The following is a 17,614-nucleotide window of genomic DNA, read 5'->3' as shown; positions in this document are numbered from 1 at the left end:
TAAATGCATCCGTAAATAAGTGCGCGCGTACAAAAGTGCGGCGTACATAAATGCGTCCATACAAAGGTGCGCATGTACAGAAATGCGTCCGTATAAAAGTGCGCGCGTACATAAATACGTCCGTACAAAAGTGCGCGCGCAGATAAATGCGTCCGTACAAAAGTGCGTCCGTACAAAAGTACGTCCGTACAAAAGTGCGCGCATACAAAAGTACGTCCGTACAAAAGTGCGCGCGTACAAAAATACGTCCGTATAAAAGTGCGCGCGTAGATAAATGCGTCCGTACAAAAGTGCGCGCGTACATACGTACGTACTTATATGCGTCCGTATAAAAGTGCGCGCGTACAAAAATACGTCCGTATAAAAGTGCGCGCGCAGATAAATGCGTCCGTACAAAAGTACGTCCGTACAAAAGTGCGCGCATACAAAAGTACGTCCGTACAAAAGTGCGCGCGTACAAAAATACGTCCGTATAAAAGTGCGCGCGTAGATAAATGCGTCCGTACAAAAGTGCGCGCGTACATACGTACGTACTTATATGCGTCCGTATAAAAGTGCGCGCGTACAAAAATACGTCCGTATAAAAGTGCGCGCGTGCAAAAATACGTCCGCATAAAAGTGCGCGCGTACAAAAATACGTCCGTACAAAAGTACGTCCGTACATAAGTGCGCGCGTACATAAATGCGTCCGTACAAAATTGCGCGCGTACATACGTACGTACTTATATGCGTCCGTACAAAAGTGCGCGCGTACAAAAATGCGTCCGTATAAAAGTGCGCGCGTACAAAAATACGTCCGTACAAAAGTGCGCGCGTATAAAAATACGTCCGTATAAAATTGAACGCGTACATAAATGCGTCCGTACAAAAGTGCGCGCGTACATAAATGTGTCCGTACAAAAATACGTCCGTATAAAAGTGCGCGCGTACATAAATGCGTCCGTATAAAAGTGTGCGCGTACATAGTTGCGTGCGTGTATAAGAGCGTATGTACATAAGTGCGTGCGTACTTAAATGCGTCCGTACAAAAGTGCGCGCGTACATAAGTGCATACGTAAATAAGTGCGCAAGCACATGAGTCCGTGCGTGTATAAGTGCGTCCGTACATAAGTGCGTAGGTAAATAAGTGCGCACGTACATGAGTCCGTACGTGTATAAATGCACGTACGTACGTACGTACATACATTCACCTTCCCTCTCCCTCTTAACTAAAAATAATAAATTTTATTATATAATCACCGATTACATATTTGATTTAAATAAGCAAGTTTCTGTTTATAATATATTAAAATTGATGTAACCAATCCTTAACACGGGCAACGTGTAGCAGCGCTGGCCACTTGGAACTGCAGTTAGCGTTCACATGAAGCATTTCGGCCGTGACGGGCCGGTGATGCTGAAATCGACCCCGCTGAAGCTTCCAGCAGCCGGCGTGGCGGAGCTCGTCCCGTCGTTCACGACAACTGAAACAGTCGCACATCACAGTCTAGCCGGAGATCATGGCCATCAAACAACTGCTGCACCCGAGGTAACAAAACTAAGGAAACCTATATAATTTATCATAAGTTTCTGGAGCGGTTATCAAATAAATGAACATATTAATCAGAGTTATAATGCTCTCAATAAGCATGCTCTCTATGGAGTGTCTGGGGTAAACACAGCACAGCTGTAAGCTACCGTCTTTCATCAATAAGATGAATACTATCTCCTAGGATGAGACGCCGTGTAGTGTGGTAAAATTTTACCGACACTTCGACGTAATGAGTCAATCAATTTGGCTAAAAACGTAACCCCCTGATCCGTATTCGGGAGATACTCGGTTACAACATCAGCTGGCACACCTGTCGTGGTTCTCCTAATGTCCTTGCTGGCAAATCACGCGATATTGCTTTGATTAGGCAGCGACCACTTGCATTGAAATACTTTTTTTTTCATTATTCGACATTCATCCGACGCTGTAAAGAGATTTATCACAGCGTAAACTACACGGCGTCACATTCCTCTGTCGCCGCTGCCAGAACTTGAAATATGCTGCACGTCGGTAGAAATTCGCTGCGTTTCTTCGATATTTCGAAAAACTCCAGCACATGAATGTTACATTTCGCGCGACGCTTTCTTTGGGATTGTTAAAATTCCAGACCTCGGCCACAGGAAGCTTGCTTTTCAATAGCTGCTTCGTCTCTTGCAGCAGCGTAGGGGCTGCTTCACTGCCGGTCACTCAGGGGACAAAGGGGAAGTAGCTATGACGGCCTGCGCGGGCCCCTTTCCCGCCAAGCCTACTCCACCGACTCAAGCAGTTCAAAATATGGAACGGCTTCCCCGCATGTTCTCGGCCGGCGCGGGCCCATCTCCCGCCACACTTCAACATCACCGGCCGAACACCCTTCTTTCACCAAAGCAACAGTACCGTGGCCGGCGGCGAGGCGCATACAAATTTTTCAGACTCAGCATACCTGTTGGCTGATAACGTTCAGAAAGAAACAGCCACAATTAACAGTTCCAGAAGTGTTCAAAATGCTGTCCTCTCTACACGTAGATGTGGATTCTGTGAACTCCAGTAGCAATTATTTTGCGTACTTGTGTATCCCTGCAAGTGAAAGCATACTTCGTCAGAAAAGAACAATTGCGACTCAATTGCAAAAATGAGTCCTGCCAGCTGGGTCGCCCGGGTGCAAGGCGTGGACTGCTGTTGTCTTGTAGGGTCGAAGCTTCAGCAGTTGTGTTGCCCTTCTTGCACTAGACTTCTGCACTCCAGTCTCCTGAGCTAGCAGTTTCAGTGATTTTCTGTGTGTACGTTCGCGTCTGGCCCCTATCTCATCTAACTTCTCAGTAAGCACTCGGCGCTTGTTTTTATTTCTCGTCTATTAAGAGTCCTACTGTGCTACCTACACGCAGGACAACACAAACAGCAAAAAACGCACAGACATCCGTGCCTTGAGTGGAATTCGAACCAACGATTCCAGCGTTCATACGAGCGAAGACAGTTCACACCTCAGACCGCGCGGTCACTGTGATCAGCGATAAATGCTGCCTACTGCTGAAAAATCACAAACTCCAACGCATGAACTGCAGTGCTCTCCGTGAAACATAATGCCGTCAAGCGGTCCACAAGTTAATTACTTCTCTCCATTCCAAACGTTATCGGCTATCAGGTATGTTGGTTCACTGGCAAAATTTGTATGGGCCTCGCGGCAAGCGGCAGACCTGTCGCCGTGAAGCTCAGATGCGTGAATCGGCCAACAAAGTTAAAAGAACTCTGCAAGAGCTCTCTGATCTCCCCCACAAAACCCCGACTGAATTCGTAGCAATTCGCGGAACCACAAAACATCCACCACGGACCATTCAAAAGGTACACACTGTTGACTTCAACATTATACCAATGCTTACCCTCTGGCCAATAGGGATAACGCATGGCATCGGCAGCAGCGACGGCGGCAACGGTAGCAGCGTCGTGACGTCGACTGCAGGGAGGGAACCCAGCTCCAAACCCAGGACCCGTAGTAGCGCCTGTTTTGCCATGAAACAAATTTTGCGTCAGTACAAATGTAAAATGCTACAAAATTACAAGCTTCAACCGGTTCGAAATTAATGTTATGAATCTGGAATGTCATGCAACAAGAGGTACTGCCTAAAACATCTCTGAGTGTAGGTCACACGTGGGACAGGCAACCTTACGAAAGAAAAGTGCTGTGCGTTCAACAAGATCTCCAGCAGAGCAATTTTGGTTGCCAGCACTGAAGGCAAGAGCTACTCCACTGTCTGATAATGACGCCAATTTCACGGACGTTTTGAACGAAGTACACACAAAGCTACGATATCAGTTGTGTTGCCTTCAGTTCCTGCTTGTCACTACACGGGACACTCGAGCGAGAGCGGATGTGGGGGTTGCTCACCTAGACCGGCGGTACTCAGCGTCTGGCTGTAGCCATTCATGGCGGCCGAGATCTGCATGGACTGAACTGGCTGCAGCTGAAACATGCACGGTCACACTACAGTCTCAACAGAAAGCATCAGTTTCAAATATACTGTAATAACTTTATTATTACTATTATCATTATCATTATTATTATTATTATTATTATACGTAAATACACATGAACTGAATTAGAATGTTGAGCTGCCACACGAATAAATGAGAATTGGGTTATTATTGTTATTAACTTTTGTGTGTGTATGTATGTGTATTGTCGTTTCTCACCAGATAATGGAATAACCATTCGAAATGTACTTATTTTATTTTTCTCACCTGTTAATGCTAACTTTAATTTTTCTTGGAATTATTATTAATTTAATGCCGTTATATAGACTGTCTTATCTGTATTTTGCTTTTAGTTATATCTGAATTTCTGGGTACTCCTGCCAACTTTGTTATTGGCCTCTGTGCCGTCAAGTTTGCACGTAAATAAACACGAACTGAATTGAATTATTATTGTTCTTCTTCTTATTATTATTATTATTATTATTGGGGCGAGACTGAGTTCGCTTGGCACTGCGGCCACTGTTGGTCTACTGTACCAACCCCGGTTGGTGTGAGTTTGGTGTAGTCGGTGGAATGAGAACTGGGAGGGGAAACCGAACTACTCGAAGAGAACCTGCCCCAGTGCCACTTTGTAAACCACGAATCCCACATGGCCTCACCAGGGATCGGACCCGGGCCGCCGGCGACGAACTGTAACAAGGACCCAACACACCCTACACTCCCGATCTCAGGCAACGGCCGCGTGTCTCTCTATGTTACCTGTGACTGAAGCTGGCTGTAGGGGTTGAATGCCTGTGTGTGTGCCGTAGGGTTGGGGCCGCCGCGGGCCTGGCACGGAGGGTAAGGTGGCTGGAGCGACCAAGCGGTGCTGAAACAAAGTGTACAAATCTTCCGTCACACACAATTGAAACATCATTGGTTCTACAGACCAAGACGCGTGGCCAGACGGACGTAAAACTCTGACACGTTTCTACCCGCGCGCGCGCTTCTAAGTCCAATCTCCAAATCTGAAGGCCGCCTGAACAATTCGATTTGATACGGACCGCCTGACAGACACTGAAACTCTGATAAGCGAACTGACGGGCTTGCGGTGGAGCTGCACAGATACACCGAGGTACTTGCTTACTTGTGCAAGAAGTGTAAGAAAGCTAAGTGGATGGATAATATTAAAATGGGTCTTAAGGGACAGGATGGAGTGGTATACCCAGGATATGAACCAGTGCAGAGGGGCTCTTGTGAACACGGTAATGAACCTTTGGGTTCCATAAAATACTGGGAAGTTCTTGAGCGGCTGCGCAACTGGTGGCTTCTCAAAAGGGCTCTCTCCACGAAGTTAGTTACAACTTTTCACAGACTGAAGTACGTAATCTCCACTTCATTCGAATTCTTCTTTCTTTTCCTGCGTAAAATACGGATAAACAAACTTCAAATACGAAATCCAGTTCTCTGGGCGTGGAGTGCTTTCAGTTTACTGCTGACATCAAATCAACAGCGCCAGGACGTCAGCATTCCGTCCGTGTGGTCACCGTGTCATATCGCCCATGCCTGTCATTGTCACATCCGCGAAATGAGGCCAAGAGGCTCAAGTCTCACGCTGTGTCCACATCACCAAACCCAATGACCGCCCAAAACGGTCACGTGAACTCACCTGGGGTCGTAGCGTGAGTACGCTGGAGGGTAACCTGTCGGCGCCCCGAACAAGTTGTGTGTCCCTAGGGGTAGCTGGTGATGGTGACGGGCTGGGGACCTGAACCCTGCTGCGTCTCCGTACAATGCCTTGGGGTAGGGGGCCGTCGAGTGGTACTGACGCTTCATGCGGCGCCGACGTCTGTAGTTGCCGTTTTCAAACATGTCGCCGCATTCCGGATCTGAGGAACACAGAACTTCAAACTGCATCACTCTGCCAGACATGTCGGGTGGCTCCAACGGAAACACCTCCTGAGGCAGCCCAGCAGTCACCGCCGCGGCTGCCTCAAATCAACTGAGGAGGCGACAACAGAAAACACACACACCTCACCACAGAACACATGGTAGCACAAACTAGGGCATACCCCCCAAAACTGAAGCTACTGACGGAAGCAGTTTAGTTAGCAAATTTTGGGAGACCTGATCATCATCAATGTTGGTCGAAACATCTAGTGCACATACACCAGTGCTGTAGAAAAGATTTTAAAGTTTAAAATTTTTAAAAGCTTTAAAAGGTATTTTTTTAATTCGCATCGTGGGGGTGGGGGGAGTCCATCTGGGTCCAATCGGCAGATTCTGTAAACAATATTTAACATCCTGTGGGAAATATGAAGAGCTTCTGCAGCAGATGTCAGGACGCGTGTGTTCTCTTTCCTCTGCAACCGCTAGGGATGGCGAAGTATGGGCAAGATCCAGACAGCAAGTTTACAAATACTGTGCTTTCCTGCGGTAGTATCAGCCGGTGGCAATGTATTTCTCTTCTTTGAAGTTGCGATTTCGTGGGCTATATAGTATCACTGAGGCCGCGGCGGACCGGGTTCGATCCCGGGTCTGGTCAAGTGAGATTTGTGGTGGACAAAGTGGCGCTGGGAAGGTTTTCTCCGAGTACTTCGATTTCCCCTGCCAATCTTCATTCCACCAACTGCTCCACAATCACCCTCACCTATCATCTGGGGCTGGTAAATAGGCCAGAAGTGGCCGCAGTACAAGGGACTTGGTCCCACCCCACTAGCAATACAAAAAATAATAGTAGCACTGACGCTACAAACTGTGTTCTTACTAAAACGTTCACAAATTCCAACCTCTGTAGGGACCAGGGTGCGTCATACCTTGCGCAGCCAACCTTACGGAAGAAAATTCTTGTGTATGTTACAAATTCCCACCGCCGCGTGCGTACCAGAAGTATTTCCCAATGATGACGTAACAGTCTACGTTCCCAGAGCAGATGGAGCATACTGGTTGCGAAGCGCACATACACTTGCCCTTTCCGGTGTAGGTACAGGCCCGTAGCCTGCAGAATTATGACACCCATTCGTGAGTAATGACAGGAACACGTACCAACGAAGCACATCAGCGCGAGTTGGCATATCCATGGGCGTCGGCAGGGGGCAGAAGGGCCAAGAGCCTTTCTCCCTATCCAGTACTTTTTGTAAAATTGAAAAAATACGCAAAATATTAATACCAAAACTGAACAGTTTAAAAAATTCTTTCTATCATAAATGTCTAGGGCGATCAGTAAACATCTTCTTAAATGAGTTTAACAAAAGTCTGTAATTAAATTGAGTAGCTGTTCCCCGGGTGGCGTCCACGGATATACGCCATATTGAATATTGAACTCTCTCTCGCCTCCTTCGCATCTTCTGGGTGTAATTTGCAGACGAAACGTCGTTATTCCTTCTTATGCTAAAAACTTACCTAGCTTCCAGTAGTTTCCCTTGGCACCGCCGCCCTCTCGCGGTATCTTGATGAAGCACTTGTTGAGAGAGAGGTTGTGGCGGATCGAGTTCTGCCAACCCTTCTTCTTCTTCTCGAAGTACGGGAAATTGGTCGTGATGTAGGCGTAGATCTCTGACAGTGTTGCCCTCTTGTGGGGGCTGTTCTCTATGGCCATAGATATCAGGGCGACGTAGGAGTAGGGCGGTTTCGTTTCCGTGTCCGGCGTCGAGTTCGACGTCGAAGTTGTCGTCGTCGTCGTCGTGGAAGTGGCACTAGAGCCCTGGGAGGTGGACACGGCTGTGACAGCAATGCTCCCGCTAGAACACAGACACTTCGACTGTAATCTTCCATGTTCTGTCCCTGCGTCCTCCTCTGGCACGCGCCAGGCGGTCCCAGTTGCCGACGCTGTCAGTAGCGAGTTTATGTAGTGTCGGCGATAGGACAACGAGCGAACGTGGGTCAGTCGGTGGAATGAGAATTGGCTGGGGAAACCGAAGTGCCTGGGGAACACCTGCCCCAGTGACACTTTGTACACTACAAATCCCATTTGACCTGGGATCGAACAGAGCCGCCGCGGTGGGACGCAGGCGACTGTCAGGGTTATGGGACGGCCCTAGGGTCGTTAAATAAACTATAAATCGACAATGTATGAACCGGCATTATATTCTCTCGACGAATTTTGGAGTAGACCCACTCCCCCTACATGAACTGGGTTGTTCCGGTAAAGAAACCACCTAAGAGGCGTGCAAGGTCTCCCTGTGTGTGTTCACTTCCTCAACTCTCTGTACAGAGAACGCANGGGTGGGGGGGGGGGAGGTGTTTCATAATGAACAGAACTTCCACAGTGACACTGACTCTTTTCCAGGACCTGAAGGGGGGGGTTGTAGTGTAATTCGCTCAGGCACTTACGAGTATATCTGATGTTGTCACTGATTTTTAAATTGACCTAATAATCCCTCCAGCCGCACTATGGGCCTGGGGTCGACTTAGCCTATAACAGAAATGAGTACCAGGAATCTTCTTGAGGGTAAAGGGTGGCCGGCGCATAAGGCTGACCTCACCGGCGTCTGTGAGCCGACTTTCTAGAAAATGTGGGAACCTCAACGTCTTAGAAGCCTATGGGCCTTCATGGTCTGTTACAGGGATAGCTTTACCTTTAGCTGGGCCTGCATACCGAGTGGATGTGCAGTGATTACGACGTTTCGGAGCCACCTGCTACCTCCATCTTAAAGGTGAAACCCCGAAAATGTAAGCAACACGCTTCCGAAACGTCAACACTGCCCACATCCAAACGGTGCAAAGACCCAGGAGCATAATGAACTGTTTCGACCAGGATAATCATGAGATGTACCAGATCTTGCTGGCAATGTCTTCCAGATGTCGCTGTGAGGTGACCAAGGCCTGCTGTAGCGTCTCATGGTTGTTATGGTAGGACTCCTCCTTGACAGCAGACAAAGAGGGCGGTGGCTGCCCCGACTGTGCTGACGTCTGGTGGTCGTAGCTGGACGCTGCAAAAACAGAAGAACAGAGGCATAACAATTAGTGCTGTTCAAGATACAAAGAGCTAACCTGCTTATGCAGGTACAAGCGCTGTAACAAGTTGCATGCTAGTCGCCACAAAAACAACCACTGAGCCTCAACCTTTCACTCGTACCTTAAAGCCTTCACAGAGCGAAGCTGTTACGCTACTTTGAAATCAGGCTCCTTCATTCAAGAAAACACACTGCATCTCATTTACAATATCAGATGGCGGATACACAGAGAACCAGTAACTATTCGTTCTGACAGCCAAAAGAACTTCAGAAATTCTGGTCCTTAAAGGTCAAGTGCACACGCTGTTATCGGCGCCATATAAAGGGAGGTATCTTGGTCCACTAACAACACTTCCCATTATTTTGTATGCATTTCCTGTATCCCGCGTGGATGCCACATTTCTCACCCGTCGCAACCTCCCCGATAAAATCGCCCCAAATCATTTTTTCTGCTAAGCAGGCAATGCTTTGTTTGCATGTTTCGCCGTTATCAGTCCAGAGTGACAGCGGTCCCAGGTTCGCAACTGTACAGTCTGAATGAGGAAGCTGTAACTAAACCCTCGCTTTAGCCGAGAAACGAGGGAAGGAGACAAAGGGTGGGGCAGGGATAAAGGAAAATATGGGGGGGGCGGGGGGCTGAGGATTATGAAACTTACGGCTCTCCTTCGAATCTGAACGGGCCTCTCCGCTGTATAAAATAAATATTCAGGGGGTCAAAAACGTTTTAAATAAAAATTGTGGGACTTGTGATATCTACTTTGTGATGCGTCTCAATTCACGTATGTAGGATTACATGTGTTTTAGAGAGCTAAAAACATAACAATTCACACTTTTAGTAAAGTGGGGGGATATACTGAAGCGACTAGAAAAAGAAACACTTGTTGTGGTGGACATCAGCGTCAACTTTCATGCAAATTCGTAGAAAACACGCACTAAGGAACATATCCTCTCCCGTAACTTTGTGCTTGAAGGCCGCGCCATACCTCAGGCAGTTAGTAGCAGGCTTCCCATCGCGGCGGCCTGGGTTCGAGCACAGATTAGGTGGGATCTCTGATGGACTCAGTGGCATTGAGGCAGGTTTTCTCCGAGTACTTCGGTTTCCCCTACAAATTTGCCTTACATTAACGGATTCACACTCATCACCGATCATCCGGGGCTGGTACAAGAGGCCAGTTGGTGGAACACGTACTAAGTGGGCTCGGTTTCGAAACTAAAAATGAAAGCTATGGCGCTTACATATACACCAACGATGCCCGGCGTCAGTGACACGACGTACTGATAACAGGAGAATGTTAAGATTACAGCGCTCGCAGCCAAAAAGGAAGGACACATCACAAGACACAGTATACACAAAATATAGGAAAAACGACTCCAAGAGTGGAAGAATCATACAGTACGCGAGTTTGAATTAAGACGTATAAGATGATAAATCTTAACAAGTTTTAGTGTATACAAATTTTATTATAGTTGCTGAAGAATGTACATTTTAAAAATAATTTTATGAACGACACATGATGGCGAGCAATGCAATAGCTTAGCGTAAATAACGCACCTGAGGACAGCACGGTGATGCCGAAACATGTAGTGAAGTGACATGTGAGATTGAGTGCACTACAAGACGGCCAATACATATATATCATGGATGTTAAGATAAATTAACACGCATACAGAAGCGATGTTATGTGCAGACATTCTCTGCTTTGTGCAAAAGTTATTTCGCCACTGAATGTGTATTTTGGTAAAAAAAAAATGGTAAATGGTAAAGATATCCCTGTAAGAAGCCGTGGAGGCTCATAGGGTTGTGAGACGTCTAGGCTCCCACATTTTCTACACAGTCGGCTCATAGACGGCGGTGAGGTTGTCCGCCTCACGTGCCGGCCGCCTTTTACCCCATAGGAAAATTCCTGGTACTCATTTCTGTTAGAGGCTGAGTCGACCCGAGGGCCATAATGCGGCTGGATGGATTAGTCCAACAGAAAAACTAAATGACCTCATAGGGAATCGAACCGGCAACCTTCGGCTTGTAGCATAGGGCCTCAACCAACTACGCTACCATAGGGCACCCCAACAGTATGATAATGGTAATACAAAAAAAACTCCGTGGCCTGTAGTCCGCAAGCGAACTAAACCGACCGAGGGACCGCCGCTTGTCGGCGAAGTTAGGGTTTGAGTTTAACCTTTTTCGAGTTAGGCACTCTTTTAATTTTAAGTAATAAGCCTTTATGATGTGTATATTATAAAGGCTTATTATTGCGTAAAATTAAACAGTTCCTAACTCCAAAGAGGGTAAGCTCAAAGCTCAAATAGATCGTGGGAATATTTCATTTCGGTTCGCAGATACGTAACTGTATTTTCGTAGAGAGTGGGCCTTGTTTCGTTAAAGAAGAGACATACAAGTTGAGGGGGGGGGGCAAATCGTGGAAGGCTCACCGAAATAGAGTATTAAAACACTGACATTCATAAACACTGAATTTTATACCAGCCGTGGTGGGCGTTCGCCGGTCACGGTAGCCGAGCGGTCTAAGGTGTGCAGTGTCTTCGCTCGCTCGGAAGCCGAGATCGTGGGTTCGAATCCCACTCAGGGCATGGATGTTTGTGTGCGTTTTTGTGTGTTTGTCTACAGGTAGAGGCCTTGCGACGAGCTGATCACTCGCCCANGGGGGGGGAGCAGAAGGAGTTTTGTACTCAGATCGGAACAGAAATGTATTTCTTGACGTCAGCTTCGTGATGTGTGAGAGTAATCAATGTGAAACAAAAACCGTGGATAAGAGCACTGAAACAGATACGATAGAAAGAAAATATTAAGGGTTATTTCTGCGTCACAAACAAAAGAACAGGGTAAGAAAAAAACGGAAAATAAACTAAAATGAGAGGAGTGTGAAAGAGACAAAAAAATAGAGTGGGGAGGGGATATAAAGTTGTAACAGGCTAAATAAAAAAACAGAAGAACAGAACAAAAGCAAAACATGGAGTCTCATGTTACGATTGTTGAAGAGACGAAATAGCTTTTGTTTACAAAGCGAGGCTACCTATAGGTGGAGAGGCACCAGGATCGAGTTCCGAGTCATTGCTAATTGAGTGTAATTGACAACGCTGAAAGGGACAATGGCTTGTAAACATGTTAGCCTTGTTTCATCGTGCAACTGCAGACAGTTTGCCCTCTCTAATATGGACAAGTAACTTTGTGCTTTATTGCCACATGAAAATAAAAGAACAAATAACTCTTCAAATGAAATTACACGTATGTCTTGTTCATCCGTTTGGTCTCGCTTTAACGACATTCGGTTTTAGAGAGGGGGAACAAAGAGCAATTTTGAAAAATAGCTGCAAGCTATGCAAATCGTAGCTTTGTAGATAAAACCGTCTGTTGCATGTTCAAGGTCACTCAGGGTGCAAAGTTAGCAGATAACGGTATCTCAGCTGGTTCAACGGCTCTGCCAGGAACAGAGAGAAGCATGTAATCGATTCCTGTGACGTGACGCTAACTTCGTGCCCGAAACACTAGGTGTTCGAGTCCTCCTTAAGGCACAAAGTGACATGTTAGCAGTAAGATACACAACCACGTCACGATTCAAGTTGACTATAAACGGGTTTTTGGATTGATGACCGCGTTTATTGGACTCTTTGATACAAAGCTTGACTACAATTTTCGGTTCACTCTTATCTACACACACATTAGTGTCCATTCACGTCCTCACTGGCCGTTGCTTAGCAGCGACTTCAAACGGCGGTCGTTGCCCTTCCTCTGGGTTCCCGAACTGTCCCCGGCCTCGGCTACCGGCTTCTCACAGCAACAGCTCAAAAGAACTGACCACAGCAGTTCTCTCACTCACTGATGGACTGCAACAAAGTCAAAGTCACTTTACGTCTGGAGGTTTACCGCAAATCAGTTCATCTTGGCGGCAAACCCCTTGAGACTCACGACCAGAGACTTCTTCTTTCAGCTGAACCCATGCGGTCATACTCCTTTTGTAACGTCCTCTCTGACGAGAAGACGGGTTTGTCTCTTATGTATATGCTTCACTTACTCAAGTGTAAGCATCACACTTGTAGCACGGTGAAGTTCAGCTCACTTCACACTGCTGTAGTCCCCAAGGAGACATGTAAGTACGGCTTGGGGGCCTCAAGAGCTCCAGCTATGGATATATACGCTCTGGGACATCCGCGCCGGCGCAGGGCTAAATGTCGCCCCAGGGGAAAACAAAGTCACTTCCTCCCCCACCTTAAAACAACAGATCAGTTCCCACAAAACTCCGCCATCTGCGAGCCGATTGTCTAGAAAATGTGGAAGCCTCGACCCGATCCGCTCTCTGCTTCGTTGCACTGTCCGTTTTTCTGCTTGTACTCAAGGCAAGGAAACGAACCGCCCTGAACGGTTTCCTTGTACTCATGGCAAGGAAACGAAACGCCCCGAGCGGTTTGCTTGTACTCAAGGCAAGGAAACGAACTGCCCTGAACGGTTTGTGTGGCGGCGTGCTTCTTCACATTGCTGCAGACTCCTGTGCTCCGTTTGTGAACTGATGACAATTGTTTCGCTGACTGCAATTGGCTTCCCGTGGGACAAAACACCTCCCCAAATTCACCGCGCTAGTCTCACAAGGCGACGAAAAGTGAACCCGTTGCCTGAGGGTGTAGCTGAGCCACCCTGTCACTGGGGAACAGAAATACAGGGACCTGGTACTTTAGGTTGCGGGTTGGATGCAGGTAACCGTTATTGCATAATCCAACGACACGAAAACCGGGTAGCAGCTCTGGAAGGAATCTTCTAGGGGAAGGCTAAGACAAAAAGAAAGAAAGAAAAAACGAGGATGTTATGATGATGATGATGATGATGATGATGATGATGATGATGATGATGAATACTGTTGGTTGGTGCAGGGGAACACCAGACGATTGATGAAATATTCTAAAATATTCGCGAAATTTGGTCTCATCAGTCGAAAGTTGTTCATAAGAAGAGCTCGATTCCCGCTCGAACCTGCGCCTTTCTTACGCTCAATGAATGCACCTGCAGCAGCAAACCGAAATGCTGAGACCCATAACCTGCAATCGCACGACCAGTAACAGTAGCAACTGAATGAAACAGAGCGCGTTGGGGCAAGCACTAACGCGCCTCACTTAAATTCGGGAGATGTTTGCTTAGACTCTCGGCCGAGACATAGACTATCCTGGTTTTTCTCAGTTCCTCTACGAAAATGCCACGATTAATACCTTAATGTACGCCATGATCACCTCCTTCCACATCCTTTCCAATTCATCATTCACGATCATCGCCATACAGTCAGAGCCACCGACACGCCCCTGAATCATCACCGTCCGGGCGACAATGCCTCCAGCACGGACCTCGCCGTCAGGTCGTGCTTCTCTGCCAAAACAAAGCGACGAGTGAGTTGCTTCAGCAGACCGTCACCACATTCGAGCGACCACACGTGTGACATACGTGACCAGCCCCCCCTCCCTCCCTCTCTCTAACCGTCGTCACAAAAGCTTTCTGTCCTCCGGGCTGCCAGATGAGGTCACAGAAGGGCCAACTCCACCTCCGATAAACTGCGCTCAGTACTGAGACTACACGGCGTCGGCATCCACCCGTGACGTGTTTCAAATGACGTGGTCCAATTCGTGTTAAGTCGACTGGGCTGCATTTACATCAACTGAACACCTCACTTCATGCGGGCGTGCCTATGTGACTGTTCACGAGGGTGCGTATTTCTATGCAAATGTGAGGACTCATATCCGAGGAACCTACGTTTGTTCGGAAATGCTCAGGGTAACGTTGTCCCTGGGCCTAATTAATCTCCACACGATGAATACGTGTCGGAGAGTGGAGGTAAGTTCCACGTTGCTTTACCCCATTGTGGGAGTTACTAGTATCCATGCACAGGACAAGAGATCGACTGCGCCACTGACCCAATAAGAAAGCTGGGAAGAGATAAATCTCTACCCCTGCCCGGAATCGAACCCGTTTCCCGATCGTTCGCTGCCCTCAGCCTAGTAAATAGTTATTCTATCCCTAAATGCGTGGGTGTCAGTAAATAGGTCACAAATACGAGTAGGTATAAAACATGCGACATTTGAACCTGGGGGGGGGGAATCTCTCGACGCAACAAACACTTCCCACCGCAAACACGAGACATTTCCTTCTGAATATCCTTTGCACTGAGTCGTTTTGCCCATAAGAAAACGCTCAAGAGAACGCTGCTCTTCGGGACTGTACCCCNACCGCAAACACGAGACATTTCCTTCTGAATATCCTTTGCACTGAGTTATTTTGCACATAAGAAAACGCACAAGAGAACGCTGCTCTTCGGGACTGTACCCCTCTAAAGCATGATCGCCATTTTGACTACTGAAACCAGCCTCTGAACATGCGGGTCCGCAACCTATACTGTCATGAAGCTTGACTGTGCTGCTACCTAGTGATACACACAGAAACCTATTACGTCCATTGCAGCTGTTTTACTTCCATTTGTGGCCTGTTTACTGACTCTCCCGCGTAGGGTTATGTTGAAAATTACTTTCTTCGGCTTTTGTGACCGGTGGAACTCGTGTGGACTCCGGAATACAGCACAATTCTGAATAAGCATGGGGTAATTCGGGAGTTATCTGCTGACTGCCAAACATTCAGCCAAGATCTCCGTGTGAGAGGCCGCGAAGCTGTTTCAGTTCCTGCAGCCACCGTCCAGCCTGATAAGGAACTGTAACAGGGTGCAAATTAGGGATTCCCTAAGAGGAGGTGTCGCGTTTATCTATTATTTGGGGGGGGTGGGGAGGTTGCAGTATCACAAAGTCTGAGAACCCCTGCCCTATACAGTAACAGATAACCATGCAAGCTGCCTGAGGTGTAAACACTTTTAACTCGTACTCGGGGGCATCTCAGTTCGAATTTCGGCTGCAGCACCGAATTCCTGACTTGAGATTGTTAATGGTGTCCTCTGTCACCCCCCTCCTCAGGCAACGGATAGTACCTTCATTAGGCCACGACCGGCTCCTTCTAAATCGTTTCTCTAATTCACCATTCATCAATCATCGTACAACTGAATGCTGTCCATATAACCCAGCCGCTGACAGCATCGCGAAATAAACGAAACACCAAACACACAAAGACGATACTTGCATTTACTAAACACGTCCGAACAGATGTTACAGATGTACGTGTGGCCTATGTCACCTTACACTGTAAGCCAGACAGGCTACTGATCCGGGGGAACTCACTGACCACTGTTTTTTTGCTGGACAGTCGAATCATAAAAGTTACATAATATCAAGCTGTAACACAGCCTGCACCTCTGAGTGCACACCAAATATCCGGGTGCGTTTACAAAACCCAAGCCACTGCAACACAGCCTACACTTCTGTGATTGCACAAGTATCCGGGTGCGTTTATAGAACCCAAGCCACTGCAACACATCCTACACTTCTGTGAGTGCACACCAAATATCCGGGTGCGTTTACAGAACCCAAGCCACTGCAACACAGCCTACACTTCTGTGAGTGCACAACAAGCATCCGGGTGCGTTTACAAAACCCAATCACTAAGCACTAGTTGGTTACCCGTGGCGACTGCTTGAAGCAACTCCACCCCTCTAGAGTCCTTGTAGGTCTTGGCCCCTTATGCAGCTTTTTAATCCATACAGTCGGCTGGACTCCTTGGACGGGGGATCAGCCCGTCGCAAGGCCGCTACATTCACATACAGCTCGAAGACTGAATAAACGCACAGAGATATCCATGCCTTGAGTGGGATTCGAACCCACGATCCCCGCGTTCAAGCGGGCGAAGACGGTTGATGCCTCCGACCGAGCGGCCAACCCAATCGCACTGTCTCCTGGGCAGTGTTTGCTTCGTGCTAAATTTATATGTTCATCTTGGGCAAAGAAATATTAGAGATGCTCTTCAGTAAGAGAGCAATGGAACATGTACTAACTGCATATTCGCATTCCTACCAACAGGAGAAAAACAAAGTATTTTTTACTAGTTCCATGTGCGTATGCATTTCAGGCGGCTAAACTTCCGAGAATTACTTTGCAACAATGCCAGCTACAAGGTGCTTCGTTTAACACATTCAGAGAAGAAATGCCAGTTTGGTTTCGACGCATATATAACTTAACAACGCTCCTCTACTTCCGAGAATACTGCGACTGTTCAGAGCATAAGCGGCATATGGACGTAAGGGAGCCACAGTGGTTCCGAGTGCGGGAATATTCGACGTTTCAGAGGTACATGCTGCTGCCGCCTCCTCCTCCAGGGTGGGATGTGGACAAAGTCTACCGCCCCTATTAGCTCAAAACGGACGCCAACCCCCATTGTACACCCCGCCAATCAGTAAGACAAAAACCTACATACACATAAGGGGGAACGCGGTAATGGGCGCACTTCATTCAGGCACTATGCTATAAGCAGGTGGGTCATGGGTTCGATTCCTGATGAAGTCATCGGATTTTTCAATTGACCTAATCCTTCCAGTCGCACTATGGCCTTGGAATCGACGCAGGGTCTAACACAAATGAGTGCCAGGAATATTCATGGGAGGTAAAGGACGGCCGGCCGGCGCGTAAGACTGACCTCAGCGCCATCTCTGAGCCGACTGTCTACAAACTGTGAGCGCCTCGACGTTTCACAACCCGATGGCCTCCTTGGCCTGTCACAAACATAGCATTACCTTCATATATTTTTTTCAGCAGTAATCTGTCATTCCCCCCCCCC

The 17,614-nt window shown here is 47.5% G+C and overlaps 1 protein-coding gene across 3 annotated transcripts in view; it reads right to left on the bottom strand.

Annotated features, from left to right (window-relative positions):
- LOC111873566 (forkhead box protein L2-like) overlaps positions 1-17,614 on the bottom strand; it is a 73,212-nt gene that overhangs the window by 24,797 nt on the left and 30,801 nt on the right. For 2 of the 3 annotated variants that reach the window (XM_023868377.2, XM_033755120.1), the window contains exons 3-8: positions 8,733-8,889; positions 7,361-7,698; positions 5,628-5,847; positions 4,739-4,847; positions 3,894-3,969; positions 3,388-3,507 (exon numbers count right to left, since the gene is read on the bottom strand). In XM_023868377.2, the coding sequence (XP_023724145.1) occupies positions 3,388-3,507; positions 3,894-3,969; positions 4,739-4,847; positions 5,628-5,847; positions 7,361-7,698; positions 8,733-8,889 (1,020 nt within the window). Of the gene's footprint in view, positions 1-175; positions 1,464-3,387; positions 3,508-3,893; positions 3,970-4,738; positions 4,848-5,627; positions 5,848-7,360; positions 7,699-8,732; positions 8,890-17,614 lie in introns of those variants that run through there. The other variant, XM_023868376.2, reaches the window with a different exon arrangement.

This window comes from Cryptotermes secundus, unplaced genomic scaffold (assembly GCF_002891405.2).
Source record: "Cryptotermes secundus unplaced genomic scaffold, Csec_1.0 scaffold631, whole genome shotgun sequence".
Lineage (NCBI taxonomy): Eukaryota > Metazoa > Arthropoda > Insecta > Blattodea > Kalotermitidae > Cryptotermes > Cryptotermes secundus.
This window is presented reverse-complemented; position numbering and strand designations above follow the sequence as displayed.